This window comes from Dunckerocampus dactyliophorus, chromosome 17 (genome assembly GCF_027744805.1).
Source record: "Dunckerocampus dactyliophorus isolate RoL2022-P2 chromosome 17, RoL_Ddac_1.1, whole genome shotgun sequence".
NCBI classification, from domain to species: domain Eukaryota; kingdom Metazoa; phylum Chordata; class Actinopteri; order Syngnathiformes; family Syngnathidae; genus Dunckerocampus; species Dunckerocampus dactyliophorus.
This window is the reverse complement of record NC_072835.1, coordinates 6,418,530-6,443,161: the sequence shown is the minus strand read 5'-3', so window position 1 is coordinate 6,443,161 and position 24,632 is coordinate 6,418,530. Positions and strand designations below refer to the sequence as shown.

General features: G+C 39.1%; 1 protein-coding gene across 3 annotated transcripts in view; it reads left to right on the top strand.

The window, feature by feature from the left end:
- dcc (DCC netrin 1 receptor) overlaps positions 1-24,632 on the top strand; it is a 367,931-nt gene that overhangs the window by 152,587 nt on the left and 190,712 nt on the right. For all 3 annotated transcript variants that reach the window (XM_054756233.1, XM_054756232.1, XM_054756234.1), the window contains exon 6: positions 23,678-23,832. In XM_054756233.1, the coding sequence (XP_054612208.1) occupies positions 23,678-23,832 (155 nt within the window). The remainder of the gene's footprint in view (positions 1-23,677; positions 23,833-24,632) is intronic.

Here is a 24,632-nt window from a genome sequence, read left to right as displayed (position 1 = left end):
GGGTGCACAAGCAGAACTAAATCATTACTAAATGTGACATGTTGGTCTCAAGCTAGGTTGGGAATACACACAAAGAAGATGAAGGTCATGTGCATCAACTGCAAAAGTCAGGGTTGGGAATGATCCGTTCGGCTCCAAACTTCTGTGACCACAGATGGTGGAACAACTACAGATATATCCCAGCTGATTGAGAAGGCCCTCACTGTTTTTAGCCGATTAGGTCAAATCTGGTTTTCCAATTTGGTTGACGTACGAACCAAAATCCACCTGTTCAACTGAATGGTAGTCTCACTGGCCTGAGGCAGATTTGCCTGAAGCAGATCCACCTGTTATTGTTCACAACAAATAAATAAATGCTGCTGCTGATAAAGACACAACATACTGGAGCTTTCGACACTCCTGACTGCCTGCAAATGTAAACATTTTGGGCGTATTTGGACAATGTATAATGCACTGTATGCATTGACACACCCATTCAGTCAGATACTAAAGGATTAAATGAAGGTGCACGTGCAGAACTAAACCATTACCAAATGTGACATGTCGGTCACGCAAGCTGGATTGGGAATACGCACAAAGAAGATGAAAGTTATGTGTGACAACTGGAAAAATCAGAGTTGGGAACGAACAGCTCAGTCCCAAACTTTTGTGACAGACAGATGGTTGAACAACTACAGACATTTCCCAGCAAATTGGCAAGGCCCTCGCTGTTTTTAGCCAATTAAGTCCTATCTGGTTTCCCTCCTCGGTTGATGTACAGTATGACCTAAAATCCACCTGTTCAACTTAATAGTAGTCCCTCTGGCTGTCTGTGCATGTGAGACCTGGTCTCTAACTAAACAGTTGGCACAAAGACTTGATGTTTTTCAGCAACAATGCCTGAAAAGAATCCTCAGGGTAACGTATTATCGTATTACGGACTATTGAACGAGGCTATCCTGTTTGAAACACAAACTCGAAGACTTGTTCCTTGGCCTTGTCCTCTGCTTTCATGGCACAAATTTATGACCATGTTCTAATCTTGGGACATCTCCTATACTTTAGAACTACTACTAATCATTTAAATACTGTGCCGCTTGCGAGTCAGTGAGCGAGTCAGAAGCTCTTTCTTTAGAAGGAGCCAATCACGAGCTATAAGGGAACTCACAACGAGCTTGTCAACCCATCGCAAATCACGGGAGTTCATTACTCAATATAACAGACTCATGGTGTCATCTTACAAAGAACGCTAAAATCATCACACAACAACTTACAACTCAAAAGGTAGCTGGTAAATAAACAGTAAAAGTATAAAATAGCAAACAACAAAAATTCTAACTTCTACTCATCATACATTACTTCCAGCAGAGCAGTTCATTGGCCAATGGCCAGGCCACCAGAGGGAGCTCATGAGCTCCGCTGAGCTATATTTCCTAGCTTCCTTTTGAGTGTTAAGTTGCTGTGAGATTATTTTAGCATTCTTTGTAAGATGACACCGTGAGTCAGACTGTTATATTAAGTTATGACCTCCTGCAATTTCCGATGGGTTGATAAGCTAGTTGTGAATTTTCTCATAGCTCATAATTGGCTCTTATCAAATAAAGAGCTGCCTGGTCCTCATGGACTCGTGTACGTCACAGTATGCCATTTTATGACATGGACATGTGCAGTTTATAATCCGGTGCGGCTTATATATGTACTACAAATCAGTTTTTCTTTCTAAATTTAGTGGGAGCGAGTTAAACACCGGTGTGTATTACACAGCGGAAATTACAGTAGATTTTACAGTGGAACCCGTTTAAGTCTTCACCCCTCAAATTGGCTTATGACTTCGGCCAGTGACATAAGGAGAATACTAAATATACCAGAGGTTTTTCGATCAGGCCGTTTGTTGAAATGGTTTTCTTCCATTTGTGCTGGGTTTTTTTTTAGTCTTCTGTTTATATATTTATTATTCTGCCATATTTTATAGGCTTATTTAACAGAGCTGCTGTGGGAAATGTGTTGAATGTCTTGACTACAATGACAGTAAATCTTTCATACGAGCACAAATCTTTCTTCCGGTGGTTGACAATGGAAAAAATAAATAATAAATGGATGTATTTTGTTAGTTGCTGTGGTAGAATTGTGTTTTTTTTTTTTTTTTTTTAACTTTGTACTGAAGAGGAAGTGACTGAAATTTGATTGAAAAAATTGTGATCTCGATTCACAATAACTTGCAATCTAATTTGTAATTCTAAATGAGGACAGTTTCCTTTCCGAGCTGCATAAACAAACCCTACCATTTTACTCAAGGACTCATACTTTCACCCTGTCCCCAGCCCACGCCACCAGCGAACGTCTCATTCATCATTCATTCATCGGCTCAATTTGACTTGTTTATTACATGCGTGAATGTCCTGGAGAGTGAATGAACTTGCCATGTTTTTGACTTTATGGATTATTTTCAGGCCTTCTATTCAACCATTCTTTGAAGCAGAGCAAGACAATGAGGAGTCTAAAATAATAATAACAAGAACAACAATAATTAGGAATACAAAACAGTTTGACTTCTTTAAAACGTGTGGTGTGTGTATTTGTGTCGCGCCTGTGGAAAAAGTTGCCCCGGAGAATTCCAATCTTCAGCAATAAAATCGCGATTAACATTTTTTGCAGAATTGTGCAGCCTGAGTATATGCAGTATATGCATAATATATACATGTACAGTATATATATATATATATATATATATATATATATATATATTTTTTTAAACATTATGGTTCACAAATGTTGAGTTTATAGCACAGTATTCCATTTCTGAAATAACTGACAAAAAATATAGATTTTTTTTCCTCATTGTGTCCTTATTTTTTTTAGATGCACCATATATCAATTGTCATCAGCTGTAACATTTTTCAACTTTTCGAGCGGAAGCAGTTATCGAGTGATAGATCGCCAAATCTTGGTGATGAATGGTGGTGTGTATGCTGCCCTCACAAGGCAGTGACCACCATGAGTTGATAAGAATAACAAATATATGTGTTATGTCCTATAATTATAATAATGAGTGCAGCCTAGCTCATTAGCTGGTTGCTGTTAGCGGCCTAATGAACCCAGAAAAAGGAAAAGAGAACCAGGGTGTCACTAGCGGCTGCACGGTTGCTACAGTAAAGAATGATAAATTCCAGCATGTCGCATGAGAGGTTGTCCACTTAAAAAGTACCAGTGAAGTGCGGTGAGGTTCATGGTTGGTGAGGCACTGACCTTACCTTACCTTTTATTTGTACACAAAGGCCATGTGCCTTAACCTTCTCCAAGAATAGCTAATTTAAAGGCTATTTCTTTTCTTTAGCCTTCCTTCCTGGTTCTTTTGACGGCATTGCTGTTGGAGAAGTATGATCACGCAATCTAGAAGGTTTTAAAATTTAATATAAAAAATAACAGCTTTAGTTACAGCGCTGGACTGAGGAAGATCGAAAGCTGCGAAAGCTGTCTTTTGGAAATGTCAACAGGCTTATACCGTCTGCTCGAGTGTTCCAGCAAAAGCCTCCCACACAAAGAATGGCCACAATAGCAAAAAAATATTTCACAACATAAAATCAACAAAAAATGCACCACAATATGAAACCAATGTATTCTATGCATAGTTCCAAGAGGGAGGGTTCTCTGAGTGATGGCACCTCCCCCCTTCTTCTCAGGTTTCTGACACGATTATTTTTCAGTGACAAAAAATGTAAAAAAGGGTAAATATGTCAACATTCGAGCACACATCTAACACAGGAACTATGCTGTTCATTGTTATTTTACACAGGGAAAATAAGATTAAAATGTGTTTTGGTGTCAAGATCACTTTAGTTATGAGCACGTAACAAGTAAGTATGAAATAAGACCATTTTTGCCAGCATCAGCAGACTGATAGATTATGTAGCAATTACGTTACCTATATTATTTGTTCTGTGCATGATGACTTTGATGGTTACTGTAAATGTAAAAATGGCATATTTACAACTGGATGAGGGTAAGTGAACATGCTTGTTCAGTGAGTTTTAGTGGTAGGGCAATGATACTTGCAGCATTGGAAAGGTTTTAATTTCATTGCATTAGTCTTTTTTTCCCAAAAGGATCCAAGACATATGCTGGTCTGTGACTGCTGGCTTGTTTTCCACATTTGCCCATTTAAGTACTTGCGGTTGGAATTGTCTTCTCTTTTCCTAAATTCCGTTCCGTTTTGCTTTTGGCAGACATTCTTTGCGTTACATGGACATGCGTTTGGGTCAGTGACAACAAAAAATATTTTAATCAATTGTTTTAAAAGCTTGCATCAGAATGTATATTCTGGATTTCTGATGGTTTCATGTCATTTCAAACTGCTTTTGAACGATTTTTTTCAAAAAGATGGAATTCCCCACCTCAAGTGTATACAAGTGTACTTATAAAGAGAGTTACTTCATTTTAGTATACCACTTGAAAATCTATTTTATTAGGATGACTTGATTTGATGTGTTTTTTTAATATAAAGCAGGACAAATGCTGAAAACCCTTCCATGTTTTCTAAATAAATGAAATGTTTTCTGTATAAATTAGGGCTGTCTTTAACTCAGAATTTTCGTAGTTGAATCTGATTTGTTACATTTTGTAGTTGACTAATCGTCAGACATTTTTTGTTTTTTTTTAGAGCACAGCTAATGTGGGATTCTTACAAATAAACATATCTCATTTGCGACTTTTTCCATCTCAAAGAAAAAGTCTAAAACATTCAGATAAACAGACATGGTAGGTGTGCAACACCAGTACCTTTATTTAGTGACACAGAAAGCAAGATGAACAAAAGCAAAACACGGCCACTTTTGGGCCACAGGGGGTGCATCACACATCAGCGAAGTGCACATAAACTACATATCTTGCAAAACAAAAAAAAATAACAAAGCTCTCAGTTAGCAGCCTAATTTCTTGGATTAAAATCCACAGTAGGGATATAACATTAAATTGACGGAACAGCCTTATCCATTTTAAACGATACGTCATGTTGGTTGCTGTGTGATATGTAAGAAGCTGCTGATACAAGTTGCGCTTTACTTTCATGGGCTCATCTTTAACCGTTTCAAAAGACTTCCACACTGTATAATTTTTCCGTCCATCCATGTTGATGATCGTCCTCACGCTCATCTCAGTTCTCGTGCCACAAGTTCTTGCAAGGTTAAACCGTAGCAAGATTTCTCGTTCAGAAAAGAAAATGTCTTGTGGGCATTCGGCCTGGGACAGTAATAAATTAATCACACAATAAATCAAAATGATTTTGATAATTTTGCTGGCCTCACTATATTGCCATATGCATATGCGTCTGTTTTCGTCCTTTCTTGCTTCCAAACAGGCAGGAAGAAGGTTAACTCTGTGCACTGGTTTCAACAACTTTTGCGCATTTGTTCCACGGAACAACCGTTTTGTCAGTCACGGTCTCTTTGTCTCGGTGGGTGGAGGCGGGGCCGATAGCATACACACAGAGTGCAGAAGAGTGCAACATAGTAGAAATTAAATTAGTTGATTACAATATATTGTCATGTTTTCTTGAATATTTTTTAGTTTTATCTTTTGTTAAAAGTAGGCATGTCAAATGATTACAAATTTGAATGAAATTAATTGTTAGTTTTCTATTTAATTAATCATGTTTAATCACCATTTGCAACGATGTGTGAAATATGCCCATTTTTACTTTATTTTATGAACGGAGATAAATTGATAGGACACAGTTATATTTATTTGTATGTATTAACAGCTCCAATTGAACTGAAAATGTGTATCAAGCTAAAAGATATACTATGAGAGGCAAAATGTCTTCTAAAACAACCTGAACAGTCCAGCTGCGATAAATTCAATGCCCTGAGAATGCAATGACCTGGATGAATGAGAATATTCACAGGCCAAGCTAAAGGATACCACACCAAATGTGTTTCCCTAACAGTAATAGTAGCAGGACATGTTAATCACACTTTATCAGTGCTATTAAGAGCAATGAGGGGTTGCGTTCAAAGAAACCACATAATTTGAGCCACATGTTTTGAGTGTAAAATTGTAAAAGTGTATTTCCTTTCCTAACATACTTAAATGCAGCAAATTGTGCATCCACTTTAATGAATAAGAATAGCCACTGTTACAGTATTCTTAGTTTTTGTTTTTATTTATACTACATATACACACATAATAAAGACGCTGTTGTGACGTTCTGAGTGTCCCTGAACACGCCTCCCGGTTATCTATTGACAGTGAGGAAGTGTTGTTCCGATGACGAGTGGACTAGAGTTTGTGAGATGGAGATACATATACTACAGTAGACGCCCCTACAACGTAAATAATCCGTTCCAAGAACCTTTATGTTGTAGGGATTTTATGTTATACGAAGTGTAAAATACATGTAAATAGCCTAATCCGTTCCAAGATCTTCCCAAACTCACACCTTTGGGCCTTCAAAATATTCAAAGTCCACCAAATATGGTGGGAAAATAGAACAAAACAGCATAAACATAGTAGAGTAACATTCCAATATAAAATAAGGTAAATAAGGTATAATGGTCGATGGGGAACGGCCGTATAGTCTAGCAACATCACTTCATTTCATACCACCGTCATGCTTCTGGATCATTTCCTGCTTTGTTTCGATTGACAACTTTTCCCTTTTTTTCTTCTCACTTACACTTGGTTTAGGTTCCATGACTACGGTCATTTTAACACAAAGAAAAGTAATGAAATTAAGAAGAGATTTCAATGCGTGCAAACGAGTTTAAGGGCGACTACGATGAGGAAGGGAGCTCACACACAATGGACGCGCTGGATAAGTCAGCCAATGAGATAAGAGCGTAGGCGGTGCCCCGATCATCAGCCAATCAGATGGCAGATGGCGGCGATCGAAAAAATCTGGCTTCAAATTTTGGCGCGTGAAAACAATAGGTTGCTTGATCCAGTCTTTTTTTTTAGATCAGTGGGGAACTCACATACAAACATGGACGCACTGGATTAGTCAGCCAATGAGATAAGAGCGTAGGCGGTGCCCCGATAATCAGCTAATGAGAGCGTGAAGCCAGAAGGCGTCATCAAGTGTACTCTGTTAGTCTCTCTGTCGCTTGCACGGACTTTACGTTATATGGAATTACTTACGTAATACGATGCGAAAAATTTACATAAATTCTTTACATTCAGTGGAATTTACGTAAAAGGAGGTTTACGTTATGCGAGGTACTACTGTATATGTTGTTGGAATTGCTCTGCTGTTAATGTGTTCAGGTCAGAATAAAGTTATAAAAGAGCTGCAGTGTGTGACTGGGGACACTACAGTATATTGTGTCTCGTCTGCTGTCATAACAAAGAGGTGTGGCTTGACATGATGCACATGCAAGGCAAAAAAAATTGACATAATTAAATTAGTTACCGCCCTTAACGTGCTATTTTTGACAGCCCTACTGGAGAGTAGTGTTAAACTCTTGCCTCGTCTCATTCTCGTAGACCCAACACCTCTAGTAGTAAGCGTAGGGGTCATTCACCTGAAAGGGGCACCAAAGGCATGACATTGCAAGCAAAAAATTTTAGTTGTTATTTTCTAACCAATTTGCATATTAGAATAAAGTATCACTTGTTCTCTCAGTTTATGGAAAAAACACTTGCAAGAAAATATCACATTTTGGTATATTTCATGGTGGCAAGGCACTGGTTACTATTACTATTACTACTAAATCTCAATATGTAGCATTTAAATTAAAAAAATGCTACAATTAATTTACTTTTTTGGAGGGGGATAAATGCTTGATTTGCACTTTGTATACCGTAAAGCACCGTGTATAAACCACACTTTTTTTCCACTGGTAAGACACAAAAAAATCGGGGTGCGGTTTATACACGCTGACAGGTCTGTGACCAGACGCAGAAATTGACGAGAAGTCCATTTTAGAATAGCCGTCTGTGGGTCAGACAGTTGCTTTGACTTTAGCGCCCTCTGCTGTACAGTTGCTGAAAATGCTTGTGTATGCAACTAACTAATCTGACGGCTGTCTGTATTTTCACACAGTGAAACCATCTCTACATACACTGAAGCTAACCTAAGCTTCCAATGTAAAATACAATACAATAAATTCACACTGAAGCAATGCAATAAAATAATAATAGAGAAAAAGAGAAGCAGTGAAAGATAAGATATCAAAACATCTCTGAAAATTGCAAATTTCTTTATTTTGATTTTTTATTATTATTATTATTAATCTGTTCTTAGCCATAATATTAAAGATCTAGATGCCGAAGTTCAGATTTCTTCTTTATTCTTCTTTTTGAAATTGCTTAGTACCTTTACGCATGTTGATTTGAGATGAAAGAGTTGGCAAGCATTTATGAACTAAAATTTTTTTTTTCCCCCGCCGTGAGCCTGAAAATGGGGGTGCGGTTTATACACGGGTGCGGTTTATACACGGTGCTTTACGGTAAGTAAATAGAACAATTTTGGCATTTTTGCATGTGCTTCAGTGTGATTAACACGTGCCTCACTGTTTTAGTTTTTTTGTCCATACACATAAATAGTCACATAAACAGTCAAATTATATTGTGCACTGTTTATTACAGTTTACGATGGTGAGGCTTTTTCTGTTAAGTTCTTTTCACAGCTTACCATCCCTGGTGCTGTTGGGCTGAGCAGGACGTGACACAATGAATGGTGACGTTTCTATCACGGAACACAGAGCTAGTGGTAGTACTAGATAGATCACGCTACAAACCCTGTGCCAAACTCACTGGCACATCCCTATTGGAAACACGATCGGTTGGACACATGCGCGAGGCCTACGTCACTTCCTCCACAGGTCCCAAAAGGAGTACGTAGAAGCAGAGCGTATTTAATCCTACCCCCTCTCTGTATCACATTAATTGCTAATACATATTTTTTAAACAAAAAAAAAACAAACAAAAAAATGCTTCCTTTTTTTCCCCCCCTGTTGATATCCAGATCCATTTCCTGCCGTCTTGTGTGTTGTACTTTGAGTGTCATTGAACGTCGATACATTGGTTCCTAATCTTAGTACTTTGCAGAGTAGGCCCTTTCAACGATGATAGCAAAGTGAATGCTATCGACTGTAACATGTATCCAGATTGTTGATATCTTTAACAACAAGCACTCTTGCTTTCCCCTGGACCTCCATTTGGTGCTCCAAGTGTTTTGTATCTTTCCCTGCTTCCCCAAGTCTTGTGCTTTCTTGGCGATGTATTTTGTCAGATGCTCATTTATGTAGACGCTTATGACTCTCAGCTTTTTTGTTTGACAGGTGTGGTGTTGTTTCTGCCGTATAGTGGGATGCAAGCGTCGATGGTGCTGATATTTACAGCCACCTCCTTTGATTGTAGGAAGTTAGCAGTCTGTGTCTGATGCTATGTTGAAGGAATATCCATTTCATCTGGTTCTCCTCTGTTTTGGACTGCCCTATCTTTTTTAACCTCCTTAAGGGCAGCACACAAGGCAGCTTCCATAGGGTTTATAGCCTAATGGAAAATATCATAGAGGAATGAACTATATATAGACAATGTCAGCAATATGATTATAGTTTTTACAATTGTGTGCATTACAGTGATTATCATTCCCATCACTACTACTATTACTGCTAATATGTGTGACTGTTTCAATGCAGTATTATCATTGTGGTTGTTGATATTATTTAGTCCTTTCCGTCATGGTCTTTACAGCAGTCACATTTGTGGTCCTGTTTGTTTCTGTTGTTTTGTTCTTTGTCCCCCTCTTGTCCCCGCACTCCCCTCTCTGTTTTCTTTTCTCTTCTTCTCTATCCCCTTCTGCTCCGGTCCGGCCTCTCCAAATTTGCATAACAACAAAACATCAAAGTCAAATAAATTCTGTATAACAGGGGACGTGTATCTCATACTTTTCCCTGGCAGAGCAAATCTGTTGAGCACGCGAGGGCATTAAGATCAACAATACTATCTGCCCTAATGGCTGGACAGGACAAAAAAATCAAATCAAATATTTCGAGGGATCTGTATGTCTCGTCTATCCGAGTCAAAGTTGAGGGAGTCAGCAAGCAATTCTGATCTTGTGTTCGTGAAGTGTAGTCAGGAAAGCACAAAATAGTTCAAATTTCCACTATCGGCAACAGAGCTCCTGCCATGAATGTCCTCCCCAGTCGACAGCAAGGGGAAAAAATGCTGGGAGTGTATTCTCTTAGTGACTCTTAATAAAAGACTTCGCTAGCATACAGACATTTCTATCATCTTTATTCACCAAGAGTGACCCTTCGTAAAAACTTACGTAATACACGTAGCGCATGTGCAGATGCCTCACAGATGTAAATGTCCTGTCACATACATAATAATAAACCAGCCATCATCAAATGGTGTACCTCGGTCTGGACCCATCGGTGGCCCTACGGATCCATGGCCAATTAAAGTGAAAGGGTACTATAATAATAATAATGATAATAATAATAATAATATATAATAATACCAATCGCAGCGGCAGTTTGCAGGCATAATTACTTCAGTTATTACTGTTATGTGACAGCAAATGCGGTGACGTCACTCAAGATGATCCAATGAAATTGGTAATTGTAATGGTAATGGTTTAATTCATCTTGAACAGGCACACAAATTGCAGTGGAGCTCATCACATAAGAAGGAAGAAGCAAAGCTTATTCAGTCCTACCCCTCATCAGTTTCACATCAGTTGCAATACATTTGTTCAATGTACAACTGACTATCAATTTAAGGAATTGATAATAGCTGATGCAGTAGTTGACAGAGACAGTTTGATGGTGAGTGAGCACAGACAATGTACCCACCGAAAATGAAGAGTTTGTAGTCAGTGTAAGACTGGTTAAGTATAGTATTGTATGTATATTGTATAACTGCTTGTACTCTCCCCCCGTAGACCCACCACCTGCGGGGGCAAGCATAAGGGTCCGGTGCATTGCGTTTTGGGTGGCGGTCGAGGGCGGGCACCTAGGCGACCTGGTCTTCGGCGGCCAAATCTGGTTCTTGGGACATGGAACGTCACTTCTCTGGCGGGGAAGGAGCCCGAACTTGTGAGAGAGGTTGAGACATTCCGACTAGATATAGTCGGACTCACCTCGACCCACAGTTTGGGTTCTGGATCCAAACTCCTCGAGAGGGGTTGGACCTTGTTCTACTCTGGAGTTGCTGCAGGGGAGAGGCGGCGAGCTGGTGTGGGCTTATTAATAGCCCCCCGGCTCGGTGCCTCTGTGTTGGAGTCATCCCCGGTAAACGAGAGGGTCATTTCCCTACGCCTTCGGGTTGGGGAAAGGGTCCTGACTGTCGTTTGTGCGTACGCGCCAAACGGCAGTTCAGAGTACCCAGCCTTCCTGGAGTTCATCAGAGGGGTGCTGGAGAGCATCCCAACTGGTGACTCTGTCGTTTTGCTGGGAGACTTCAACGCCCATGTGGGCAATGACAGTGTGACCTGGAGGGGCGTGATTGGGAGGAACGGCCTCCCCGATCTGAACCCGTGCGGTGTGATGTTGTTGGACTTCTGTGCGAACCACAGTTTGTCCATCACAAACACCATGTTCCAGCATAAGGATGTCCATAAGTGCACATGGCACCAGGACACCCTAGGCCGCAGGTCTATGATCGACTTTGTAGTCGTATCATCAGACCTGCGTCCGCATGTTTTGGACACACGGGTAAAGAGACGGGTAAGTGTTTTTCCCTAAGATCGTATTTCTCCTCTTTTGTTGAGAATATTTGTTTTACATTTTTTGGGTAACATGTTATAGTTTGCTTTATGCATAATTTTAGCTGTTTGATAATTTACCAAAGCAGCAAATTTTAATAATTGTGATTTTAGGAATAAAGGCTTTGTATGCGACATTATGGACCATCCTAACTGACCTTTTTTGTCGCATAGTTAATGAGTGTAGTGTACTTTTATAGTTGTTTCCCCCATATCTCCACACAATAAGTTACCAGAGAGCAGTAGAGAGTATAGAGTGATTTTTGGTCTAGAATGAATGAGTATGGAGGTATTTCTAGCCACTTTATGTTGTATATTTTTAATATGAGATTTCCAGTTCATATTATTATCTATTGTGACTGAGAAATGTATTTTCGTTTACTCTGTCAATGTCTGTGCCTTCTATTTGTATTTGTGCATGTGTATCATTTTCGCACTTACCAAATGGCATTATTTTAGTTTTACTTAGGTTTAGGGATAGTCTATTATAATTGAACCATCTTTTTAGTATAGTTAATTCCTCTATGATATTTTCCATTAGTTCCTGTGTGATATCTCCACAGCATAATGCGGTTGTACCATCTGCAAATAACACCAATTTCAAATTGGTAAAATCCATAAATACTGCAGCTGCACACTTGGATCCTTGGATCCACATGGTCCACAGCATTGGTAATTTCCTCAGTGATTTCCATTAGTGCCATGGAAGTTGAAATGCTTGTTCTGTATCCGTATTGGCTGTCTGCTAGTAATTCATTCTGATTCATAAATTTGTCCAACCTATTGTTGAGTAACTTTTCAATTATTTTTTACTCCATTTTTGAAAATTGGAACTACTTTAGCTGTTTTCATTTTGTTAGGGAATTTACCAGTCTGGAATAATAAGTTACTGATGTACATCAGCAGTTCTGTGATCTCATTAACTCTTTCTATCATTTCCATTCCTATTCCGTTACAGTACAGTCGGTTGATGTTTTTGCTTTACATTTATTAACAATGACTTCCTTTTTTGTTACCTCAGTGAGGAACATAGAGATTCCTGTCTATAGTTTCATTCCTTTCCTCTACTGACAATGAATTTGGTATCTTTTCTTCCAATTTTGGTCCAGTATTTACAAGGCATTGAGCCTTTCAACTAACTATTTAATTAACTATCTATTTCCCTCTGTAAAATAGTGAAGGTGATCTTTGCACCATTCCTGATAATAGCGTTTGCAATGCCCCACGTCGCTCTGATATTGTTCTTATTTTTATCTAATAATTGACTGTAATATTCTTTCTTACACACTCTCAAAATGTTTAACTTATTTTTATATATCTTATATGTTTTTTTCTGCTTCTTTAGTTTTTGAATTATAAATCTTCGATAAAATGTGTTTTTCTTCTTACAATCGTTTTGCAATCCTTTTGTCATCCACAGCTGATTCCTCTTTTTTTGCTTATTACATTCTCTCAGTGGGCAGTGTTTATCCTAGTACTTCCTATAAGTGTTAAGAAAGTTTTCATATGCCTCATCTATATCATTCTCCTTATACACGCACTCCCATCTTTGTTTTTCTAGATCTTTCTTAAAGGCGCAAATACTTTCCTCTGTATGTGATCTTTTGAAGGTCCTGATGTCTTCCCTCTTTCCCTTTTTATAGTTTTCATTATAGATTATGAACACTGGAAGATGATCACTTATATCATTACTTAGCAGCCCTCTAGTTGTACTGTTATTAAAATTGTTGGTGAATATATTACCAATTAATGTAGCGCAATGAAAATGTTTGTTTACTTGCGGAGAAGTCAATGAGAGAACATGGCTTGCTGAAAAGTTTAAAAAAGCGAACATTTAAAAGTGAATGGACGGACCAATATACGGTACGTTCATTCTTCCAGAATCCAGTGTGTCCGCTCGGAAATTGTAGAGGAATTGTGTGACAAAATCAGGCAAATCCCAATTTAACTACACTCATTACGTTTACATGCAGTCAGTATTCGGGTTAAGGTCAATATTTCGGTTTCTGAAACATTTGGAATAACCCGTTTACATGCGTGATGTGAAAAAAAAAAATACACGGACAACATCGCGAGGCCCGGAAAACGTCACGACACTGCGCGTCATGTCTGCTTATAAATACACACACCATTTTCAGTTCTTTATTAACAGAAATTAGTCTGTCTTTGTATCAAAATAGTATCGGGAATAGTTAGTATAGGGAAATATTTCCCCAGCGTACCACTCACCATACCGGCACGTTCTCCCAAAGACTAACCAGCTCCCTCCCTCTTGAACTAATCATGTTGAGGCAGCAACCGGAAACATCAGCTAAGTTGGCGAAAAAACTTTGAACCTCTTCCTTGTCACCGAGCGTGAACCCGCATACAGCAAAGCCAGTGTAAGCTGGCTGGGTTCCTTTAGTTTAGCGGTGCGTGCTAGTGTGGCTTTGTGTGCCACTCAGGCTGTATGAGTTGTGCTTTAGTGCTTGTTAAAAGGATAGTTTGGATTTGACAATGTATCCCCATCGTCAGTGTGGTGCATCAACAGTGACTTACTCCCCACCTCGTCCCGTGAGCCGAGTTGTAGTCACATTTCGGTGATGAGAAACGTACTTCCGGTTAGTTGGTGGGACCACTTAAGTGTAGAGTTTGGTATCTCAAAACAATATGCATTCAAAAGAGTAATACATTTGCATCACAAATATGCCTTCTCAAAAAATTCTGACCTCACAATCGCTCTGTTACTTTCTGTCCCGTCGTATCACTGCATCCATTGTTGTGAACGTGTTCCACGGCGAATGAAAACCATTGCGACGCGAGACTCGCGCGCATGTGGGCAAAATTGTCCAAAGATGTATTATGTCAATAAATGTAAGGATTTTTCATTGTATCCACTGACACAAAAAAAACACACACAATCTGTGGTGATAAGTGTAAAAGTAAAAAACGGAATTAAAAAAAACATTAAAAGAGGAAAAAAACTGAATTTGGGAAAAAATAAAACAGATTTAATTGGGCCTGCATGACGTTTTCATATGTCAGACTCGTCCCAATAGGATAGTGGAATATTCTAAGACACCTCAGCATAAACTCTTAACATACTGTAGATATTAGTACATTGCAATAGAGGATTGCATCTTATTCCCCATCACATTTTCTGTAAATTGTAATATTTTTCTGAAATGTACTGGTTACACCAATTGACACAAACCAGCAATTACAATTGAGCAGTTACGATAGCAACGCAGACACAAACCAGCAGCCCCTCCAAGGGGGTCCTGTGGTACTAGAAGGTTAACTGCATCGCTGATGGTGCATTCAGACCAACATGTACTCAAGCAACACATTCAGTCATTGCAACAGGGCAGCTAACATGCTGCAGACCAAAAACAAACATGTGTGCCTTGTTTATGCCACATGGGCTTGCACAGTCCCCTGACTGACTCGTTCTGACTCCATCAACACAGCGTTCAGTTGTCTCTCATACTCATGAATCTGCTTGTGAAGCAGTTTGTTCACTATTGATGTTGGACAGAACTCTCTCTCTCTTAATCCTAGTATGCACCACTTTGTGTGGTGTACGGATTTAATGCCTCCTGGTCTCTCTAGCTTCGTATGTTCAGATGCTTTAATGCATTTCAGTCTGTCCAGTTAGTGCCCCTCCTCGACTCATTCTGCCCGACTGATGTTTTTGAATGTGCCTGTCTGATCCACCCGGTTGATGAATCAAGTCAACTTGACCAGTCCCTTTGTCTCTTAAGCTCTGTAATCCAGGATTTGAAGTCAATCAAGTTACAGAGGAGGGGGAGAGATTTAACATGACTTTTCAATGTGACTCGAGCCCAAAGGGTTTCACCTGGATTATTTCTACCAATCATGCTCTGTTGGACTTTAAAGCCAAAACCCTGATCAAAAAATACTATACAGTATGTGACCTTGTGGAAACAGGAAACATCTTGCTCAGCTCGACCTGAACACAACAAATGTGAGCTCAACAGTTAAAGACAGATGTTCGTATTTCCCATCTGTCTCTTTTGGAGTTGCATTATATATTTGGGACGACTCTTTGGATTGTCATTCTGGTTGCTGTCCACTCTGTTCTTGTCTAGCATATTTAATTTTCTCATATTTGTGAGCGTTTGATGAGAGTAGACTTTCTAAGCTGTTCCAGCCGTCACTGGTGTATCGCGGTTAATCGAGTCCAGACCTGACCACCATAAGTGAATTTCCGCGAAGTAGGATTGAATATTAATGGAATACTTTTGTAGCGAGAGCATAGAAAAACCTGTTTATGACATTCTAAATTATTTTTTGCCATTATTTGAGCTCTGTAGACATGAATTATCACCCCAATAGTCACCTTTACACTCCTTTTATTCTTCGTTTACATTAAATTGCTAATGTGCAGGCTACGAGATCACTGCAGGGACACGCCCACACTTTCAGCATAACATGCTAGCGAGCTAACAAGTTAGCCTCCAATTTTCTAAATTTAAGAAAGAGTTTCAAACAGAGTGGGGAAGAAGGACAAATTAAGAAGCCAAAAACTTACCACGCCCACAGGGAATGGGAGGAGAACTTGCTTTCACTCGGACGTGGCATGGCCGACTCCATGCACTGTGAAGGTAATGTAAATATCTCATCATTTTCGGTCATTGCTGAAGCCTACTGACCAGAGTACTATATGTCACTTGTGTTTCAATGTTTTTTGACGAATAAAAGGCAATAGTCAACCACGAAACAGCGATAATTTATAATTTTTTTAACAAATGCGATAGAGTGAGGGAGAAATGTTCAACCTGCGACGTAGCAAGGGATGACTGTAAATCAAGCCTGATGTCACGAAAAATAGCACTCTGGCCGGAGTTGCAAAATACATTTTATATTCACTGTTTCCAGCAGATTATTGATGACATTGTGGCTGGCGTTAGGGTTAGGTTTAGGGCTAGGATTAGGGTTAGGATTGGGGGTTATTTTTGCCGTTGTTTGTCTTTGGAGACTTCCTTCCCACCAACTTCTCCTGTGCCTCCTGACAGCTCCGGCTGAGACAAACAATTGAGGTTGGCCTCAGGTGTGCCACCCCAGCTGCATCTCACAGCAGGAACAGCACTAGACAGGGTTGACAGAATTTGGAGTAGGACTGTCAAACAGCATGGCTGCACATAGTTTATTACCCTAAATCAATATTCACGGGGTAATCCTGCTGTGACATGACGGAACCGGCATTCTAATAAGTCTAATTCAGCAGAGCGAGGCATCGTAGCAAATGCTCTCTCAGTGTGTTGTTTTCTGGTTTACACTTGATACAAAGATATAAATTGAAAGGAGAACATTTTATTTTCCAACACAGTGGTCTCTCACCACTTCATTCTTCAACATTCGTGGCTTCAACCTGTCACAGTTTTTCCAAATATATAAATGTTTTAAAAGTCATATCACTGTTGCTTGTTGTTTTGTGGTAGACTAGTCACAAATATGCATATTTAACCAAATTGTATGTGTTTTTGGCCTAAATCAGACATTTTCAAGTATAAAAATGGCAAAATGAACTAAAGTACAAATATAATACATTCACAAGACAAACTGTCCTCAACCATTCAAAGACAAAGACCCTGGTATGCGTACCTAACTTAGCATCTCCAGTGGTCAGTGGTTCAGTGGTTGTGTGTAAAAACTTTGTGTGTGTGTGTGTGCGTGTGTAATGATGATATACAAGTATGCCATTAATAGTACTATATACTGTAAGTGAGTAGTATGCATATCAAACGAAACAAATCGTAAGCTATGGGTGCATGTTTCAGTGTTGCCAGGTCTTGCGAGAGAAACAAGCGACTAGTTCTCTGAAAAAACAAGCCCAAAACAATAGGGAACTTGGGGATTTGCAAACGACTTTACAAAAAAAAAACAGTTTTATTTATGCCTTATATATGTCTTATTTTCTCTAATTATGTCTACTATATTGGGTAACACGGTGTTATTTCATGTCTAGGGCTCTAATAATGTTAAAAACTGTATTTCAAAGATTGGAAACAGGGTTTCTTTGCTCAAACTATGAAAATATTGCGTTTATAAATAAGAAAACATACTTTGCGGAAATTAACTTATCACGGTCAGGCCTGAAACCAAATAACGACGCTAAATCAGGGACGACTGTACTTCTATTATCAGAAACGGTGTGGAACAAGCAGCTTGTGAACAAGTTGAACATCAAGTAAATCAAAAATATGATGTGCAAAAGGACTGTCAACCAAGCAAAGTCTATATGAATGAATGAATGAAGTCTACTGCCACGAGCCCCCACAGGACCAGAGTTCTTATTATTGTGCAAAAAGTGCATCTATCTTCTAATGGCTAATTTCAAATCCATTTAACAATTGTAACGCTTTAATTGAGTGTTAAATGTTACAATTCAACTCTTCTCACTAAATATCTTCAAAGCATTCATAGAAAACAAGCTAGGAAAATTGAATTATTGGGCTTAAAATTGTTATGGAAAGCCTAGCGTAACATATTTGTTACAATTGCAAAAATGATAATAAGACAAACATGATTTTTAATGGATATATGTTCTTCACGTGAATTAAAAGTACATTTATTCTTCTTTTCAAATAAGGAATACACTTAGCATGAACAATGCACACAGCTTTTACATCATTTAGTAGTGTTTATTTCTGGCTTCTTATGGGCTAAAAGCTGCTAATGAGTTGATGTTCAGATGGGGAGAAGTGAAAGTTGCCAGTCTCCGGAATGGATTCTATCTGGATTTCCTCATTATGCACACGCACACGCACACACGGAGCAGATGTTCATTGAAATGAATGATAGGGCCCATTTCCATTTGAATGCTGAGTGGAAGTTATTATGGTGCAGCGTCATTGATACTAAGAGACATAATGTGTGCATGCATGTGCTTGCAAGCATATATAAATCGCCGCTGTGCCTTTTTTATTTTGACCAATTGCCGCTCATTTTATGATCAGTCGCAAACAATGTTCAAGTGATGCTGCGTGTGCGTGCGAGTGTGTGTGTGCGTGCGTGCGTGTGTGTCCTGACAGGTTAGATTGTGGGTTGTTCCATGTGCTGGAGGTCAGCTGGTTGCTGATGCACAGCATTAACATGTGAATAGCTCAGCTGTTTCCCTCAGGAAGCTGAATTGTATTTGTGTGTCTCATCTGTTCTCATTTAAAACACAAAGACTTTTGTAAACACGTCTCCTCAGGTAGATCATTTCAAACCTGTAGTCTTCTGGCGGGAAAGAAACAAACTAAAAACAAACACTTTGGTTGCTCTTCACCACAATCTGTCACCTGTGCCTTGTCTTTTACGAGTTATCGCGGAAGAATACACTACAATATGTGACTCACGCGCAGCCACACTACCTTCAACACTGAACAGTCGCAACCATCATGAAGGATAAAGATGGTATTTTTTCACCCACCTGGACGTTGTCAGAATGAAGAAGAGGTGGTGGATCAACATTCTCTTTACTGCAAAAACAAAACAGACTACTGTCGGCCACAACCACCCCAAAACATCTCCAAGCTCAACTGTCCTTTCTGCACCAATCAATGGACTAGTAGTGTGATTTCGTTGTCCACTAAATTTACCATTAATTTACTGTGCACAGCCAGCTAGCATCATATAATGCATGTGATGGGCATGTCACGTAGGTATAAAACAAGTCAATTTTGCATCACATCCATATCAGAGATTTGAAAGACAGCAGATCGATTTGGGGATTATGTTGTGAGATCATTCCATTTTTTGCAATAAATGAACATTACAGTAACATTACTGACATCTAGTGACCAGTGTAGAATACTACATATTGTCACAACGTTTCTAAATGCGTCTGAATGCCTTGTATTTGTATTTTACTTCATTTCATCATTTTTATGCTTAAAAATGCTTAAGGCAAAAAATACATAAAATTGCAAAATATTTGACTAATAATAGGCCGTAGTCAACTACGAAATAGCGAAGATTTATGAATTACAGGATATTTATTCTCTGTTAGCATGTTTTTTTGTTAATGTTGAGAATTTATACCAAAATGTTGCCTCGGTTGAGTACATTTTCCAGTTAGCGTACAATATGGTGCATGACTATTAATACACTGCGTGAGTGCAACTGTGTTCTTAATGTATTTTTAGCACAAACATCCTTTTTAGCAGCCTTACTTTGCTAACAAAATGGCATCCGGAAGTCAGCTATGTCACCCGCCTATGATATTGACTCTCAAAATGTTAACACAAAACACGTTTATTTTTTTTTTACAACAATAGTTTTACATACATAAATGATGAATGAAAGGGATAAATGAACATTTAAAAGAGAGAGTTTGGATTTTTTGACATGAAGTTGCGTAATACAATATGCGTAATACATTTGCATTTGAAAAAAAAATCAGACGTCACAAGCGCTGTCGCCTGTCCATTGTTGTTTATGTGTTCTACTGACCGCTGCAATGCAAGAGTCTCACGTCATAGCGGCCTTCATCTGCGCATGTAAACACTGTGGTGCAACTCGATGTAGGGAGTTTTCATGGGCAATAGTATAACAAACTGGACTGCAACAAACAAACACCTTTGGCATCCTATGACTCTAAGGAACGTGGCATGAATGAAGACTGGAGTTAGCTACTGAGGTTTCTAACAGGAACTGTACGTTAGAAAGTAACAGGTTTTAATGGTAAGGTCATGAACATGCAGAAGAATGAAACCAGGCTACAACGAAGAGCATGATTTAGACTTTGAGCAGCCATGAAAAACAAAAGACATTTCTGAGCCTCGACAGAGATTAAAAAGAGCCTGAAGGGCCTTGTGTAGTTGTTGAAAACAACAAATCATCAGCCTGCCAGCAAATGTACAACTAACATCCAGCATGACATGTTGCTGCCACACGCATTTTCACATTTTCATATGTGCGATGTTCCACATATAAAGTTGGGCTGAAAAGTTCACAGGCTGACAATGATGCAATGATTGAAATTGACCAACTCGTGTGCGGTCCACACACTTCTTCCATCGGTGTTGCAGGGTGTAGATTCCCGTGGTATAGACGCGGTTATCCTGATTGTCAAAATAGTCCTAAACAGCAAAAAAAAGTCCTAAATAGCAGATTTGACCACATCATTGGTCCGATAACACTTCCTAGGCAAGTGTTTTTTTCATATTGGGGAACAGAAAATAGTCAGATGGTGCCAATCAAGGCCGCGCGGTGGCTGAGTTGTTAGCATGTTGGCCACACAGTCAGGAGGAAGATCTGGGTTCGAATCTCCGTTGGGTGTCTCTCTGTGGAGTTTGCATGTTCTCCCCGTGCGTGTGTGGGTTTTCTCCGGGTACTCCGGTTTCCTACCACATCACAAAAACATGCATGTTAGGTTAATTGGCGACTCTAAATTGTCCATAGGTATGAATGTGAGTGTGAATGGTTCTTTGTCTATATGTGCCCTGCCATTGGCTGGCGACAAGTCCAGGGTGTACTCCGCCTCTCGCCCGAAGTTAGCTGTTTTTGTGCAGAATGTTTTCAACTTGTTCACGGGAGATGCCAACAGCTTTAGCTATCTGATTAACAATTAAAGGTCTGTCATCCATCACCATGTGGTGAACAACGTCAGTGTTTTCTTGAGTGATGGCCAGGGCAGGACGTCGGGAACGTGGGTCATCTTTGTGGCTATCTGTACCCCTCTTGAATTCAGCTGCACAGGAGTCATCCCCTAATGTAGCAACCATGTGCGAATGCCCTTGGGCTAACCCCTTTTCTGCAGGTATTCCAAAACACCACGGTGCCAAATTGTATCCATATTCACAAAATGTCACTAGTACTACTTTTCAAAGTTCTATAGTAATTCTAATGTAGATTTATCTGAGAGGAAAGTATTTGGTTAGTATCAGGAATGGTTGCATTTAATGCAGAGCAAATTTCATTGCTGTGGCATAATTCATATGCTTAAAATGACCGAAATACAAAATAAGTATGACACGTTATCATGGATGTGCCTGTTGCTACATCATTACAGCATGTAAATGGATCGTACTTGAAGAGTTTTGGATGGTTTTTTTTTTATGACTTTATAGGCAGAAAAGGTGAATCCACATGACTTGCTTGTTTATGAAAAGCTAAGGCATAGAAAATGGATGGATGGGAAAAAAGGGCACATGTACACTGGAAGCTTGTTTACGTGTGCAAGTAAGTTAGATCAATGAGTGGGGGTATAATAAAATATGTAATAATGGACTATTTGATTATTTGATTGGGAGGAGTCTGATTCGATCATCAACCTCACCGTAAAATCATATGAAAAAGTCATGTGATGAAGATTGTAGCATTTTGAATACATGGGGGGGTGCCCACGGCTGCTGCTGTGCATACATTTTTACATTCAATGTCTTTGCTTTTGATTTTTGTTATGCAGTACCTATTTTCTCACAAGATCAGCATATTTTGTGTTAATAAAGAACTGAATTAACTATATATATACAGTATATATATATGTGTGTGTGTGTGTGTGTGTGTGTGTGTGTGTGTGTGTGTGTGTATCTATATATATTTGTGTGTATATATATATTTGTGTGTATATATATATATAGCACCGAAAAATGGCGATCCCTACGAATAAACAGATCTCATTGCCTTTGCACACCTACCATGTTTATTTGTTTATCTGAGTGTTTTAGCCTTTTTCTCTGAGGTGGAAAAAGTGGCAAATGAGGTCTATTTATTTGTGTGGGCTCCCCATTAGTTGAAGAAAAAACTACAACATTTGACTATTAGTTGACACTGCACAAAACAAACAAACAAATCAGATTCGACTATGAAAATCATTAGTTGAAGACAGCCCGAGAAACGATTTTAACCAGGTCACGGGCAAAGGAAAACTGAAAGAATGAAATGAGGAGTTCAAAAGCAAGGTGAGTGTTTGTGTTTCCTATCAACACATCATTATCAGGAGGTGAAACTTTATCACTGCATTAATGCTCTAATTAAGAGCTAATGATTTCCTTTAAACTGGACTGCTGCAGCTTCACAGCACCAATAACGACACACTGAGACACAATTATCTCTGTCTAAAAGACATGTTCAGGAATTCGCCTGAGACACAAAAACACAGAGTGTCTAAATCGGTGCTGATGATGAAACTACTAGACCATATATGTGGAACTCAGGCCCGGGGGCCAAATCCGGCCCGCACTGCAATTTCATCCAGCCCGCGGAACTGTTTGGAAAATAGCACCAATACTAATTAAGGGATTCCTCCGGTAAAAATCACTTCTCTGGCATTTTAATTTTAAAGGTGAAAACTGAAGCTATTTTTCCTCTGAGAAACAATGTACATCCAATTAATCTGTTCCAGACACCCAAACATAGGTGCAAAAAATCTATTTTATAGAAAATAACTTATAATATCATTTTACAGTCAGAAAACAATCTGAAATAATTATAAATGATAGTATTGAAGTATTGAAGACTTTTTGGCAAAAAGGGCAAAGAGCAGAGTGGGAGGAGGGGAGAGGACACCATCTTCGTACTTTGTGATGAGTTCTTTCTTGAATTCAAGAGTGTTTCTCAACTTCTTCATGAAAGTGCTGGCACTCACAACTTCCTGTGGCCCCATGGTTAGTTATTTAGCAGTTAAAAAAAAAAAACGGACAGTGAGTCAGCAACGCGTAGGGTGCTTTGTTTGGGCAAACTGACTAGTTTGTTATGCACAATATTGTACGATGAGACTGGTTTTGGTGAAAAATTTGGTCAAAAACAAATCATACGAAAACTGGGCGGTCAAAAAATTGAGGTTTGACTGTAAAGCTTTCCTCGGCTAACCGGCGTAAGGCTTGGGATATTAGAAGACATTCTGACTTTCTGCGTAAGCTGAGGCATGCAACGCATCCGTGAAAGAATCTAGAATCAGGTACCAAGTGTTGAGTTGCTGAGTCGAAGCAAGAAGAGACTTGTGGGACTTGTGGTATTACTTTATTGTTTATGTCTGTGTTGTGTTTGTTTGTGCAGGTCCACCTCAGTTCCTGAACTATCCAACCAACACATACGCCTACGAATCCACTGACATTGAGCTGGAGTGTGCGGTGACAGGAAACCCAGCACCGACCATCCGCTGGATGAAGAATGGAGAGGAAGTTATCCCCAGTGATTACTTCCAAATAGTGGTGAGCCAAGCAGAGCCCAGACAAAAACACATGCACACACACATACACACACACACACACACACACACACACACACACCACAGAATTATTGAATTCTGTTCAGTTCACTTAATATATGAAGGACCATGCTCCTTACTTTTATACTTGGGCTTGGTAATTTCCCACATGGGCAAGCATTTGACCGATAATTGCATGATGAAAAGCTCTTTAAAACTTTCAAATACAGCCGAAACCTGGTGTACGGTACAGTTGGGTTGAGCTGGGGGACAGGGAAACAATCAATGCACATAGCAATACCAGTAGTCATAGTACGTCATGACACACATTAGGGTATAACCGTATATGTATTTTAAATCAGATTTTTTGGGACTGAGGCATACCAAGTTCCCACCAGGGTACACATGCAGTGGAGGACAGGAAGTGTTTATGCCGTCTATCTGGTGCAGTTAAGTGATAAGTGAATTTCTGTATAGTAGTTATTCTTATTTATCCATTTTTTTTATAGTTAGAGCAAAGAAAACTTGTTTACAACCTTATAAATATGGCTTTTAACATTATTAGAGCCCTCCAGACATGAAATAACACACCCAGAGTCATCTTTACACTTGTCTTACTCATAGACCTAATAAGAGAAAATAAGACATATAAAACATAATATAAAACATAATATACACTCACACAGTTAGTATTGGGAAAGTTCATTTTTCTTTGTTTTATTTCCTGTACTGGAGAGTACTTCCTGCAATGGCTATTGTCTCATCAATGTAACATTACTGACAACTAGTGACCAGTGCCGAATA